The sequence below is a fragment of the Bacillus rossius genome, chromosome 11, assembly GCF_032445375.1.
Source record: "Bacillus rossius redtenbacheri isolate Brsri chromosome 11, Brsri_v3, whole genome shotgun sequence".
Classification (NCBI taxonomy): domain Eukaryota; kingdom Metazoa; phylum Arthropoda; class Insecta; order Phasmatodea; family Bacillidae; genus Bacillus; species Bacillus rossius.
Window position 1 is genome coordinate 55397421 of NC_086338.1, and position 14045 is coordinate 55411465.

Genomic DNA, 14045 nt, shown 5'->3' on the forward strand with positions numbered 1-14045 from the left:
GTTCGGAATTCTAATTTCAGAAGCAATGTTTACATCCAAGTATTTTGATTCCTTCCTTCCACTAAAGTCTACGACTGTTGGTGGGCATGTGACAAATTATAAATAAATAAATAAATTTGTACGGCAACTTTTTTGACTGGAGGAGAGGATGTTCGGAGCTGCTGTGGCGCGGGATGACGCGGGATGATCGACTTGTGACTTGCCGACAGGCCAACGAGGAGCTGAAGCATCAGCTGACGGCGTCTCAAAAGGTCCTCGAGCAACACAAGAGCCACATAAACAAGTGCATAGACGTAGTGAAGAAATTGCTCAAGGAGAAGTCGAACATAGAGAAGAAGGAGGCGCGGCAGAAGTGCATGCAGAACAGGTTACGGCTCGGGCAGTTCGTGACGCAGCGAGTGGGGGCGACGTTTCAAGAGAACTGGACTGACGGCTACGCTTTCCAAGAGCTGGCAAGGTTCGTAGCTTTTTTTTTGTTCTTCGCATCGTACAGTCAACTGGGTTCGAGCGTCTAAATTGTAGATCGCAAACAAGTTGGGTGAAGTGATTTTTATCTGAAAATTATTACGATCACTGTGAAGCTTTGTTCAAATCTTTTTCCTTGGATATCAAATTTTTTTAAAATACTAAAGATTTGATGGGTCCATCTCTAAATCTAAATTCACGCATGATATTATGATTCTTAATGATGTTTGAAACCAAACAATTCTGAGAATTGTCTTGTACGGGATGGGCAAAAGTCACAAAGGGGTTATAAATGTGAATAACTGTTTTATTTATCATTAGTTGCCATTGATATTTCACAGACTTGAATACTAAGTATGGGAGATTGTTAATATTTATGTGTGGAATAAAATTTGTGATAATCAATGGAAACTAATGATAAATACAGTTATTCACAGTTACAACCCTTTTGTTTCTTTTGGCCCATCCTGTAGTTTCAGTTAACAATTTTCTTCCTGTGATTGTTAAAGACTGCAAATGTAAAACACTATTGAGGGTTCCCAAAGGTTACAAAAATTTTCCAAGGTCATAAAAAATAAGGAAACTGAAGGACTGGTCACTAAAATCATGGAAACGGTCGCTAAATAAGAAGCATTTGTGCTAGAAGTCAGGAAACTTTGATTTCCAGCAACCCTTTTCTAACTTACATTTTATCCCTCCTTTTTACAGTCGCACGTTAAATATGAATAGTATCTGACTATACACTAAAATAATGTGTAAATGATCTCTGAAAAGGATATAGCTTTCTAACTTAAAAATTTTGTACCTACTTTTCTGCTAGTAACTGGAAAATTTCTTGTTACATTTGCTCGTATTTAGTTTTGGTTTGTATGTAAAGGAATTTGTTGGAAGAAATTTTTTTAAAAGGTCCTGGAAAAGTTCTGAAATTGGTTCTCCGGGTATTTGTGGACACCCTGCTATTTTCCCTTGTTTGATGTTTTTTTTTCCTTGCTGGCAGGCGGCAGGAAGAGATCACGTCTGAGCGGGAGGAGATCGACAGGCAAAAGAAGATGCTGGTGAAGAAGCGACCGTCGAACAACGAGACGGGGCGCAAGCGGAACAGCACCCAGAGCCAGGGGTCGGTGGCTGTCCTCCACAACGGCACCGACGCCACCTTCCTGAAGCCGGACCCCGTGCCCGGCATGTCGTGGCAGGAGTACTACGAGGCTGACGAGATCCTCAAGCTGCGGCAGAGCGCGCTGAAGAAGGAGGACGCCGACCTGCAGCTGGAGATGGAGAAGCTGGAGCGGGAGCGCAACCTGCACATCCGCGAGCTCAAGAGGATCCACAACGAGGACCAGTCGCGCTTCAACAACCACCCGGTGCTCAACGAGCGCTACCTGCTGCTCATGCTGCTGGGCAAGGGGGGCTTCAGCGAGGTGCACAAGGTGGGTGCCCTCCACCTGCCTTGCCTTGCCTTGCCTTGCCTTGCCCTTGCCTTTACTTACATTCCCTTACCTTTAGCCTTGCCTTAACACATTCCCTGCCTTTACCCTTGCCTTTACTTACATTCCTTTACCCTTATCTTACCTTTCCTTACTATTCCCTTCCTTAACCTTTCCTTACCTTTCCTTAACATTCCCTGCCTTTACCCTTACCTTTCCTTACATTCCCTTCCTTTAACCTTACCTTTCCTTACATTCCCTTCCTTTACCCTTACCTTTCCTTACATTCCCTTCCTTTACCCTTACCTTTCCTTACATTCCCTTCCTTTACCCTTACCTTTCCTTACATTCCCTTCCTTTAACCTTTCTTTAACAGTCCCTGCATTTACCCTTACCTTTCCTCACATTCCTTTCCTTTACCCTTACCTTTCCTTAACATTCCCTGCATTTACCCTTACCTTACCTTTCCTTACATTCCCTTCCTTTACCCTTACCTTTCCTTACATTCCCTTCCTTTACCCTTACCTTACCTTTCCTTACATTCCCTTCCTTTACCCTTACCTTACCTTTCCTTACATTCCCTTCCCTTACCTCCGTCCTCCGTCCTCCGTCCTGTTGCCAAATAAAGTTTACAGGTTCACCCTCTACTAAATGGGGAAGGATCCATTTTTTTCCCTGTTGCAAGTGAGAAAACAACAAAGCAGTATTCATGCTTGCGCTTATCTAAAAACTGTTTTGACTCATTCTTTAATCTACAATGCTTACAGTTGATATTAAAATTAATTCCCGGGTAAATTCTTTTAATAGACATGCAGTATTTTGACTGTAATCTTCAACCATGTTTCGGGAACTAGATAAATGTGATGTTTTCATGAAACATTGTGCAACTTGCTACCATGGCGTGTAGGTTGACGCACTGCTGGAGCAGTGTTGGTTGAGGCAGCAGCGTGAGTGGCTTGCGGTGTTGCAGGCCTTCGACCTGAAGGAGCAGAGGTACGTGGCCTGCAAGGTGCACCAGCTCAACAAGGACTGGAAGGAGGACAAGAAGGCCAACTACATCAAGTGAGTGGGACGTCGTCTGTGTGATGTCGTGTCGTAGTTGCTCCCATACATCATGTCGGTGCAGTGTATCTGTTTATAGTTATGTACCTTAAAAGATAAATTTAAAAAAATCTACTGTCAGGTTTTCAAGATATCCCCACCCGATCGCTGGCCACACAAACGCTACAGTTAACCGTGATATATTACCGTGTATTTCCTTTGATTTGTCTGTAAGACCACAGCAATTTCTCATTTAATAACTAGTAAACTTAAATGAGGAAAATGCACAATTTTATTTAGAGTTTCAAGCTTGCAAATTAGTGTTTTACACAAAAGACAAACTTTGATTCGAATTTCCCGGTGAAACGTCTTATTGATGTGACGATATGCGCAAGGGAGCATCCCACCAGCCTAGTCTCATCAGGTAGCCACAATGGGCGTGACAGAACACTCACTGTTTTTTTTGTTGAAAATTTGAATTTTTCACTTAAAAAAACAAAATGCTGAAAATTCACTTTAAAAATCTCAGTATACTAAGAAATGTGCATTTAAAATTATATCACATCTTTATATGGTCAGAGAATTGCATTAAATATATATATTTATTTATAGTTTTATATATATACACACACACACACACTAGAAATTAATTGGATTTAGAGTATAGGTTAAGAGTAAAATCTAGTCTTCTCTACTAATCAGTCTTAAAGCTCTGTAACTGTCATTTCAAAATTTTAGCAATAAAAATATATTCTTGAAAATTGAATAACCTTAGGTTCCTTTTTGTATGTTAAAGAACAGCATACTTCCCACAAATCTTAACTAAACATACGTAGCATATTTACTCGCATGTGCAGTGTTAATTCTGCCTGTGGCGCGAGGAGGCGAGATTGTGCACGCATGGTGTCGACATTGCAGACACGCTCTGAGGGAGTACAACATCCACAAAGGGCTGGTCCATCCCAGAGTGGTGAAGCTGTACGACGTGTTCGAGATAGACGCCAACTCCTTCTGCACCGTGCTGGAGTACTGCGACGGCCACGACCTAGACTTCTACCTGAAGCAGGTGAGGGCTCCGCTGCCTTCGCGCATTTGTGACCAAACCCTGGTGGGAGGGACGGTTCTATCCATAAACAATGTTAGAAGCAAAGACATCCCTTAAAACAGCACAACAGTGATCTAATGCTCTTATTATTGTCTAGCGTATATGAGATGACGCAGCATGTGAAACAGTCAGCTTTTCTGAACGTCAGTGTTCCACATTCTGTAAATAAAGGGGGGAAATAAAGGAAGTTGGAATTGGTCAAGGAATTTACTTGAAATCCTGGGGAAATCGTGGAAATTTTCCAGTGGTATTAATTTAAGGGTAAAATTTCATGCTGCAGTCTACCATCACTCAGACTCAAAAGCAATTTTTTTTTTTCGAGTGTTTTAGTGTGTATTTGTACACACTATAAAATAATGTATGCAGGTTTGGCATCGTAGGTTGTTCAGCTTTAGGAATTTTTGTTGTGAGTATGCGGCCAGATGTTTTCCGTGAGATCTATACACTTTTTTTGTCTTCACAACCATGTTTTGAACAAAATTATTCACAGAGATGGCATGCCATGTTTCTACCCTCTGATCTGTAAACTGACAACTTTAATAGCACCCGTGCATTGTATTGATAATTACTGACATGTATTTATCCTTATCAGTATGCTGACAGTTCTAATCTATTTTTGACCTGACAGACTCTCGTCTCATTAAATATTTGAGCTCTAAATGTGGTGTTGGTATTGGTTCCGAATTACTGTGTTAAATCCGGCTTTATTATATTAGTCTTCACAAAATTTAAGTGGCCAGATGTATAAAAAAAAAGATCACATTAATAACCTTAAACATAACGAAAATTTTGTGGAAGTTTTGTCCCCACCTGACGAGAAAATCTTCTGTGATCCCAAAACTTTTTCCAGATTTTCGGGATCCCGCACAGCCGTATTCGAAAACGACTGAATTTTTATTTGAATTGAATTGAATACGAATAATGAACTATTCATTTTGATATTCAAGAATTTTGAACAGGCCTAATTATCACCTCCGCTAGCCAATATAAGAAATGGGAAACTGTCGTTTTCTGAAGTCTAGGTTTAGAAGTAGGGAAAGGGAGTTGGTTTGCTTAACTCAATTAAACTTGTTAGCTTTTCCAAAGAAGTGATGTGGACTTAATGTGATAGAGATACCTAACTTGATATTTATGTAACTTGTATATAATTTAATTGGTGATTGGTAGAGACCTGAAAAATTCGCGGATTCATTGACTTCTGGGACAGACTCCACAGTCCTTTAAATACTCGCGGAAATGACACCTTTTCGTTGGCTACTGACGCGTGAGACGTCTCAACCAGGCTGTCCGTAATTCAGCACTTTCTTGGTTTAGTGTTTCCCATTGGCTCACAGTTCCCCGTATAAAACGTGGGCCAATCGCAGAAGCGGTACGAAGGTGTAGTTGTACTGATGCTGGCCTCATCGCGAGATGAATCCGCGAATTTCGCATGTCTCTAGTGGTTGGTCATGTTCATTTGCCGGTACGAGGTTGACGGGTTGTTGCGTGCTGATTGCGACCCTTGTTGCTTGCAGCACAAGACCATTCCAGAGAGGGAGGCGCGGTCCATCGTGATGCAGGTGGTGTCTGCGCTCAAGTACCTCAACGAGATCAAGCCCCCCGTCATCCACTACGATCTGAAGCCAGGTGGGTCGGCCCGGCCCCTCTCGCTCGCCGCCAGGGCCGCGGACCCGCCGGCGTCTTGTCGCTGACCCCCCGTTTGTTTCCTTGTGCCCTGCCAGGCAACATCCTCCTCACGGAGGGGAACGTGTGTGGCGAGATCAAGATCACGGACTTCGGCCTGAGCAAGGTGATGGACGAGGAGAACTACAACCCAGACCACGGGATGGACCTCACGTCCCAAGGAGCGGGCACATACTGGTGAGATGATCGGGGCGGTGTTCCCACAAACATTCTTCCGGTGGAACTTTGACGCTAGACACAGTAGATCCTCACTTTTATGTACTGTATTAACCTGCGTCAAACATTGGTCTATATATCCTGTTGACAACAGCAATTTTTGCTTAATTTTTTTTTGTAGTTTTCTTTTACAGAGATACATGTGCTTAGCAATGGCGTATGTCCAAAAGCTTACATCAAGTCATTGGTATCAGGCCGACCCATACTTTTGAATGTCCCCACCACTGAAAAATAATAAACTTTTATCATTAATTTTCATGCATCTGCTCGTTTTCTTATATCCTGTGCCTATGCACATTATTCTTGCACAGAACCTATATTGGCATGCTGATGTACAGTGGCATATGTTAAAATTAAAATATAGTATTATTTTCATTTATATTTTGTTTAGACTTTTAAAAATGTTTAGCTGTAATTTTAATTTATATGTTTAACTTTTATCAATATATGTATAATTGTTTTATGTACACATTTTAAGTAACTAACAATTAAATGTTGAAGCAAATGATCAACATAATTGTGTTTGATATGTACTTATTATTAGCGTACACACTATTTAAATTGAATGACGGTAAAGATGAAATCCGCTATATTTAATGACAAAAATTGATTTTTTATAACGCCATAAAATCTTGGCTCTAGATATATTGCTCAAAGATTACTATAGTTTTAACCAATTTTCTCTAGTTTTGAAGCTTTGTGGACAAATTAGTGTTTAGTTGAATGTGTTGTAGCTCTTGTAATAACTCTCTGTTTTATTTCAGGTATTTACCACCGGAATGTTTTGTGGTCGGGAAAAATCCTCCAAAAATCTCCTCGAAGGTTGATGTTTGGAGTGTTGGTGTGATATTTTATCAGTGTCTTTATGGTAAAAAGGTGAGCATAAGAACAGTAACTGTGTTCTTTGATACATCCATACATCCATGTGTTTTTAACTTATTAATTAATTATTTATTCCCTCTTTTAGCCATTCGGACACAACCAGTCGCAAGCGACGATCTTGGAGGAGAACACAATTCTCAAAGCAACGGAAGTTCAGTTTGCAAACAAACCAACAGTCAGCAACGAAGCCAAGGTATTGTGTTTTTAGCATTGGTTTATTTTATTTTATTTTAAACCGTCAAAACTTAAAATTGTGAGTGAGTGCCAGAAAAGGAAACCACCTCTAAGCAAATCTTATTAATGTTGTCACTGGGAAGATCATCCACTTTGTAGATTAACTGCCCCCCACTAGTCAATAAACTGTTTTAAATATAATAATAATAATGTAAGAATTCTAGAAATTGTAAAAAGACATTTATTATAATACGTATGTTGCAAGCTTGCATAAATTTGACATATGTGGGTTTTTGTCCCTGCTGTTTATTGGCATGACCACCTGGCTGTCAAAAAAAAACTTTTTTTGATTAGCATTTCAGTCCTCCCACTGCCTTACCGAGGATTAGCATAAATGAATGTGATGCACACCTTGTCCTGGCATGCTTGTGGATACTTGCTAGCAACTCTTTCATAATTCACTCGCTGACTGTTTTCGCGATCAAATCTATTTTAAAACAAGGACTGCCCCGATTCAGCTCGTGATGCATGAACCTGGCAAGTCTTGCAGTCTGCGAGACCACTGTCGGGTGTCCTGGATTGTTCGATGGGTGCCACATCTGCACTGGACACCACTCGTGTGGATGGTTCGGAGGACACCTGTTGCTGATTGCAGCTACCGAGTGTTTGGTTTTTAAAGTGTGTTAACTCATCGTACACTTGTCAAGCTGAGTAAAATATTTGGTGACATCTTTTGTAGAACTTATCCAGGAATAATTTTGCTTTTAGCCACTACACTATTCGGTATGTTGCATTTTGTTCCCAACATGCGTGTAATTTGAAATGCACCAGGGTTCGTATGCCTCCTTAATATCCTTAAAACGTCTTTGATAAAGATTGATAGTTTTCATATAATAATTAACTTGGGTATTTTAATAGTATCCATTTGTTTTCTACTTGGCAGAAAACAACACGTGTGCGATAAAATTTACAAATTTCTGGCTTGATTATATTTTATATAAGTAAAAATGATTTCAATTTGAGTTTCATAATTGGCATCTCACGTTTAAACACAAGGTGTTTTTTAAACTCTCACTTTTAACTTGTAAAGTTAATTTAATTTGTGAACAAATTAAATGACACTTTTTGTAAGTTGCATATGTGTTACAGAGCTAATTCTGGACAATATCGGCTTATTCTGTAAGAATTGAACTAACCACCAAAGTTATATTTTTTTTGCATGAACTATTTATATAGCATTAATTCTGGATAACATGGGCTTAATCTGTAAGAATTGAACTAAACAACAAAATTGCATTTGTGTGCATGAACTATTTATACAGCATTAATTTTGTTGGTTAGTTCAATTCTTACAGATTAAGCTCATGTTATCCAGAATTAGCTCTGTAACACACGGGTAACCCACAAATAGTGTCATTTTAATTTGATAGCGGTGATTTTTGACTTCACAAGTCTTTGCGATGTTGGTCAAATGTAGCTTTGCAACTATTATACAGTATGTCATCTTCCAATGAAACATTTAACAAGTATTTGCGACGTTAGTCAAATGTAGCTTTGCAACTATTATACAGTATGTCATCTTCCAGTGCAACCTTTAAGTATTTGCGACGTTAGTCAAATGTAGCTTTGCAACTACCTATTATACAGTATGTCGTCTTCCAGTGAAACCTTTAACTAGTCTTTGCGACGTTAGTCAAATGTAGCTTTGCAACTATTATACAGTATGTCATCTTCCAGTGCAACCTTTAACAAGTCTGTGCGACGTTAGTCAAATGTAGCTTTGCAACTATTACACAGTATGTCATCAGAATGTGGGAAAGAGATTTAAGAGTTACGTGCTGTTGCCAATGTCAGGATTGCAACACAAAATGTAGCGAAGGGCCTTACTTACGGAAGAAAAAATTTGGGATGTGTAAAACTTGAGGAACAAACACAGCCGAGATCAGAACTTAATGTTGGGTACCTAGTGACCTTGCCAGGTGGACATGACCTGTAGCTTTGAATATGTATACTGTATAGAAGTCGCCAGCCCAGGTTAAAATTTCTAATACGGTTTGAGGTAGTTGAGTTAATTCACCGCCGCAATCGCCACCATCTCTAGGGCATTGACTTGCGGTGGTCCCTAGCGGACAAGTGTCGAACTCTTCAAACACCCCTTCCCCACCCTCCCGTTGAACAACCTTGAGCTGCAGTGAATGATGGGTTGGGGGGGGTGCGGGGGAATGACAGCTGGCGACAGTGCTGCGCTCTGACGTGTGAATAACAACCCAAGACGATACAGGGCGTTACGGCAGTGCACTGCAGCGGTGAAGTTCCCAAGCTGCTCATCACACGCTCCTGAAAAACGTAGAGTAAATCCTATCCACTCGCGACTTCTATACAGTGTATGTGTTCAAAGCCTGTAGGCACCCGGTCCGGACGTCACGAACGATCGTGATGTTACAAGTAGGTGGTTAACCGGCGTCTTGACGGTGGTGAAGAGGGCGCGGTTGAGGCAGGGCCGTGCGTTCCAGAGCTTCATCCGGAGCTGCCTGGCGTACCGCAAGGAGGACCGCATCGACGTGTTCTCGCTGGCGCGGCACGAGTACCTCCAGCCGCCCGTGCCGAAGCACGGCCGGCAGGCCAGCTCTCAGCAGCAGATCCAGCAGGCCGTGGTGCAGCAGCAGCAGATACAGCAGCAGACCTCGTTCAGCACGGGCATGTTCAGCGGCATGAACGCCTCCAGCTCCTCGTAGTGAACGCCCGGGTCCGAGCTTCCTTCGTCGGGCCCCCCCTCCCCACGGTGTCGTTACTCCCCCCTCCCTCCCTCCCTCCCTCCCTCGCGTCGCGTGCGTCCTCCGTTTTATAGCACTTTTCTTTTCTTATACTTTTCTTGCCTCGTTTTAATCAATTTTTTTTTCTCTGTGTCTCTCTCTAAATTATAAGTGATCACTTGTATTTCTTACGCAGAAAGTTTATTCTATGAATATTTTTTTTACAGTGTACGATTTGTAGGTCAGTGGTCAACTCATATAGGCGTACAGTAAATATTTGTTACTGGGCAAGCCATTTGAAGTGCAGAGTAATATAATTTTGAAGTTTTTTTTTTTTCTTCCAAACTTAATGTGTTTTGAGGCTTGCTACGAGTTACTCAAAAGTGTCCGCATCACTTAAAACCGGCACATGGTCTCGTCTGGTTTGTTTTGGCTTCATGTACCTACTTTCAGTTGCACTTGCTGGACTATTGTACGTACTTCAAATGACTTTTGCAGTGTCATGCAAATTAAAATTATTTTTTTTCCATTTGGGCGGCTTCGAAATGAATACTTTTGCACTTGCAGTGGTGTTAGTATGTTTCAACAAAGAAAAAATTCTGAAATGTATTTAAAAAAATATTCTATTGCCTGGAAATTGTGGAGTCTGTTCGGTACACCGCTGCACCCATCATGCATCACATTAATGGTACAACTCTCGTACATCGTGCCATTGCGTCTTCTCTCGTTCGCAGCGGTGTCTGAGCAGACTACCCGTTTCCCCGCGAAGGTGGTCTAAGTTTTGAGGGTTTTTTTATAGGTTTTATTTATGCAGATAATATTTCTGTCCAAAAGTTCCTTCTCGATTTAACGCTACTGTTGTATACTAAGCAATGATAGTGCTCTTGGTGACCCGCATGTGTTTTGGAGGTTACTGTCAGAGAGAGAGGTGGCCCAGATGGTGATATTAGGTGATAGCAGTTTGAGAGGGCGTGTTCAGCAGTGGCGAAGTGTTAGCGTAGCTCATCGCTGTAAATCTGTTTTGCGAGGCTAGTATTGTAAGTACGCGTGTACAGAGCTGTATATACTGTGAGAACGTCTGGAAGCAGTCGTATATTAAAGTGAAGTGTGATATTGTATTGTAAGTATGGCTGTAAGTGTAACTGTAAAGCTGAATTTTTTTTAAAAAAATATCTCTGCACCTGTTACAGAAAAAAAATGTTTTCATAATATTTGTTGTTCTTTCAATTGGATATGCAGTTTTTTGTATTCTTTTTATCATGAAAAAGTGTAATCACGTTTTTTGACCTAAACTTAACTAAATTATCATTTGGCTTATTGTTGTGATGTAATATTTTTATCTTGTCTTGTTGATTTAATAATTTATCCAGGTTGAAATTTATTTAGTAATTTATTTTTTTTATGAAGTGTTGTCATTTTTACACCAGCATTTCGGTAATCGTACTAGCTTGGGGAAATAGATTTACACGCGGCTAGTCATTTCTCCGGTAGTTTTGATGACTGTGTACGCTGATGAAGCCACTCAAACATTAACCAAAGAATCAAAGTAAAAAAAAAATTGATCATTTTACAGTTAATGTATCTTGTACTGAAATATATGTTAAGTTTTACCAGTCCCTGATAAATTTTGGGAGGACTAGACAGCGTAATATTTACTGAGAAGTGAGGTGGCATATTTTATAGCTTTAATGTAATATGTTAGGAATGTACATTTCTAGCTTTGTCGATCTGATACGGTAGTTATGATGGGTAGGTTTTGTGGAACCTATGTGAGTAAATTGTGCGGAGAAGAAATTATTGGAACTGATAAAATGCTAATGTGCCCCTACTAACGTTGTGATTGACGATTTGCTTCAAAGGTGCTTAACATGTTTATTGTTTCTTTAATAGTGAATTAAGAAGCGACGTTGCCACGATCGCGGGAGCCTCGCCTCGCGACGGCATGTCAAAGTTCCTCGTTAATGGACTAGCCTGATGGTTTCTGCCGCCAGCCATGTTGAAACGTTGCGTGCGAGGGTTGGCCGTCTTGTGTGTGTATATGTGTATATAATATTCGCATCGTCCTTTTCTCGTATGTTGAAGGCATTTTATGGAAGATTCTCGAGATTGCAAAGTAGAAAAAAAATGTGTTTAGTTTTTTTGTTAAATCCCGTTGCCGAACAAGACTGCCCGTGGATAAGTGAAAATGCATTGTGTGAGGCTTCAGTGAATGAATTTTTTGCAGAAGAAGATTTTCGTAACCGTGTGAAAGTATTCCGTGAATATTTTCAACACTTTTCTCAATCTTTATTATTTTTGCGCTCTGCCGATGCTTTTCGCTTCCATCGTCGACTCTACGACAAGTCGATCCTGCAGTTCATTTTGTTTGGATTTTGTACCATTGTAATTATGTATGTTGATTTGAGTAGTAAACATGGACTCTGGTTAATAATTGTAATTATAAAAAAAAATTCAATTGTATTTAAAGTAATGAAACCTTTATCTCAGTTTGAACTTGGCTGAAGAAGTCTTATTTGCTCCTTGTATTGAAGATGAGTTTTTTTTTTAAGTGACCTTGTTGTGTTTTGGTGCTTTGTACCGCGTCGCTTCGGTGCGAGTGGACGCACGAGTGCGAGAGGTTGTGGCCTACGGCCGCCAAGCGGCCCGGCCACCATCGTGTAACATGGAGCAGCTTCAGTGTGGAGAATATACCAAGTCTGAACTATGAGCCCCGCGTGCTCATTTCCCAGCCCTTCATTCCAGTCCCGGCCACAGCTGTGCGGGCGCTCATGTCGTTCCGCTGTCCGTCTTCCCAGTAGGCAGTTGTGTGTGGGACGAGAGTTATATCACGCGCAATTACATTGGGAAATGAGTAGTGGCTTGAGGGGAAATTAGACTAATAATAAGTGAAAAGCTTTTTTTTATTAAGTCCTCTAATGTTTGTTAAAACAAGCACTTTGTCAAAAAAATGTGTTTTTTATGAATCTAACCTAATTAGTTTTTATTCGGAAAACCGCTACTCTAGACATTGCTTTAGAAAAAAATTTTGGCGCATCAAAAGATACAGCAAAAAAATCTAAAACCTTTGACAATAGTGTGAAGAAAAAATAGTAATTCCCCCCCCCCCCCCCCCCCAACCCCAAAATAGGGAATTTTACCTGCTTGGGGGGGGGGGGGGGGATCGTTTACCCCAATGTAAACATTAGCTAGATAAAGTGTAAACTGTTCAGCAATATTACAAACACTTTTTTTGCCTATTCCATTTGGAATATAATATATATTAAAAAAGGACCATCTGTATAGTCATAGATACATAGAGCTAGTAAGTTGTCTGCATGCTTTATACAACGAATAATAGTTTGTTAAAAACTTTAAAATGTCGAATATGTGAACTCTGGTTTCTCTCTTTTTTTTTTTTTCTCAACTTGTCAGGGCGATTTTTTTACATTACATTTTAGCATTACAGTATTGAAATAACTTTGAAGCTGCAAATATAGTTCATGGTGGGTTTTTTTTCCCCCCATTTAAACATGTAAATGAGTAATTTTTTTAATGAACTAAAGACTTAAGTATTCACAATTGGGGTCAATAGTCTGATGTGTAGGGTGCAATGCATCAACTAAATATTACATTATTTGAATATGCAGGACTGAGATGAAAAAATATTAACAAATATAAACAAATATAAAATGGTTCTTGCCATTGCATAGGTAACAGATATAACAGTCATTTGTACTTAGGTTTTATAATCAACATGTTTGAGAGAAACAAGTTAAATTAAATTTAATAAATACTAGAAAAAATCACTGCATGAACACATTTCAGAGTTAACAAAAATTAATTCTGTAACCAAAACGTTGACAATACACAAATAATAAAAACGAGGGCACAGAAGTTAGTTTAAATTGTTGTAACTTTTCAATTTTAACACGGTGAAAAATTTAGTTTCGTATGGTGAAATCTTCCTTGACTAAAGGAAGATTTAAAAAAAAAAAAATTATAAGTTTTCAGTTGTTTAATGCATTTTTTTTATATATGCCACTGCAGTTTTGCACTGTTTGTCGTGGAAAAATTCCGAAAATAAAAAATAAATAAAAATATTAAGATAAAAAAATTCACAGAAAACAAGACTGAATTAGCTAATGTCTGACAAACTGAACCGTTGATGACTAAACAAGTATTATGGACAACATCACAACATCACAACAGCACCGACAAAAAATGTGAAACTGCAACGGTGTCTGTCCAAAAAATAAACTACATTAAATCAAAATTCCCCATTGCATGAATCATTTAAAGAACATTAGTGTTAGTTAATTTGGA

At 39.7% G+C, this 14045-nt stretch overlaps 1 protein-coding gene across 16 annotated transcripts in view; it reads left to right on the top strand.

Moving 5' to 3' along the window:
• Positions 1-12450, top strand: part of LOC134537035 (serine/threonine-protein kinase tousled-like 2) — a 148126-nt gene extending 135676 nt beyond the window's left edge. For all 16 annotated transcript variants that reach the window (XM_063377237.1, XM_063377240.1, XM_063377236.1 and 13 more), the window contains 9 exons: positions 210-457; positions 1463-1892; positions 2860-2951; positions 3849-3996; positions 5550-5661; positions 5757-5895; positions 6699-6810; positions 6902-7009; positions 9504-12450. In XM_063377237.1, coding sequence (XP_063233307.1) covers positions 210-457; positions 1463-1892; positions 2860-2951; positions 3849-3996; positions 5550-5661; positions 5757-5895; positions 6699-6810; positions 6902-7009; positions 9504-9725 — 1611 coding nt within the window. In that variant the 3' untranslated portion in view covers positions 9726-12450. The remainder of the gene's footprint in view (positions 1-209; positions 458-1462; positions 1893-2859; positions 2952-3848; positions 3997-5549; positions 5662-5756; positions 5896-6698; positions 6811-6901; positions 7010-9503) is intronic.
• The last annotated feature ends 1595 nt before the right edge of the window (positions 12451-14045 follow it).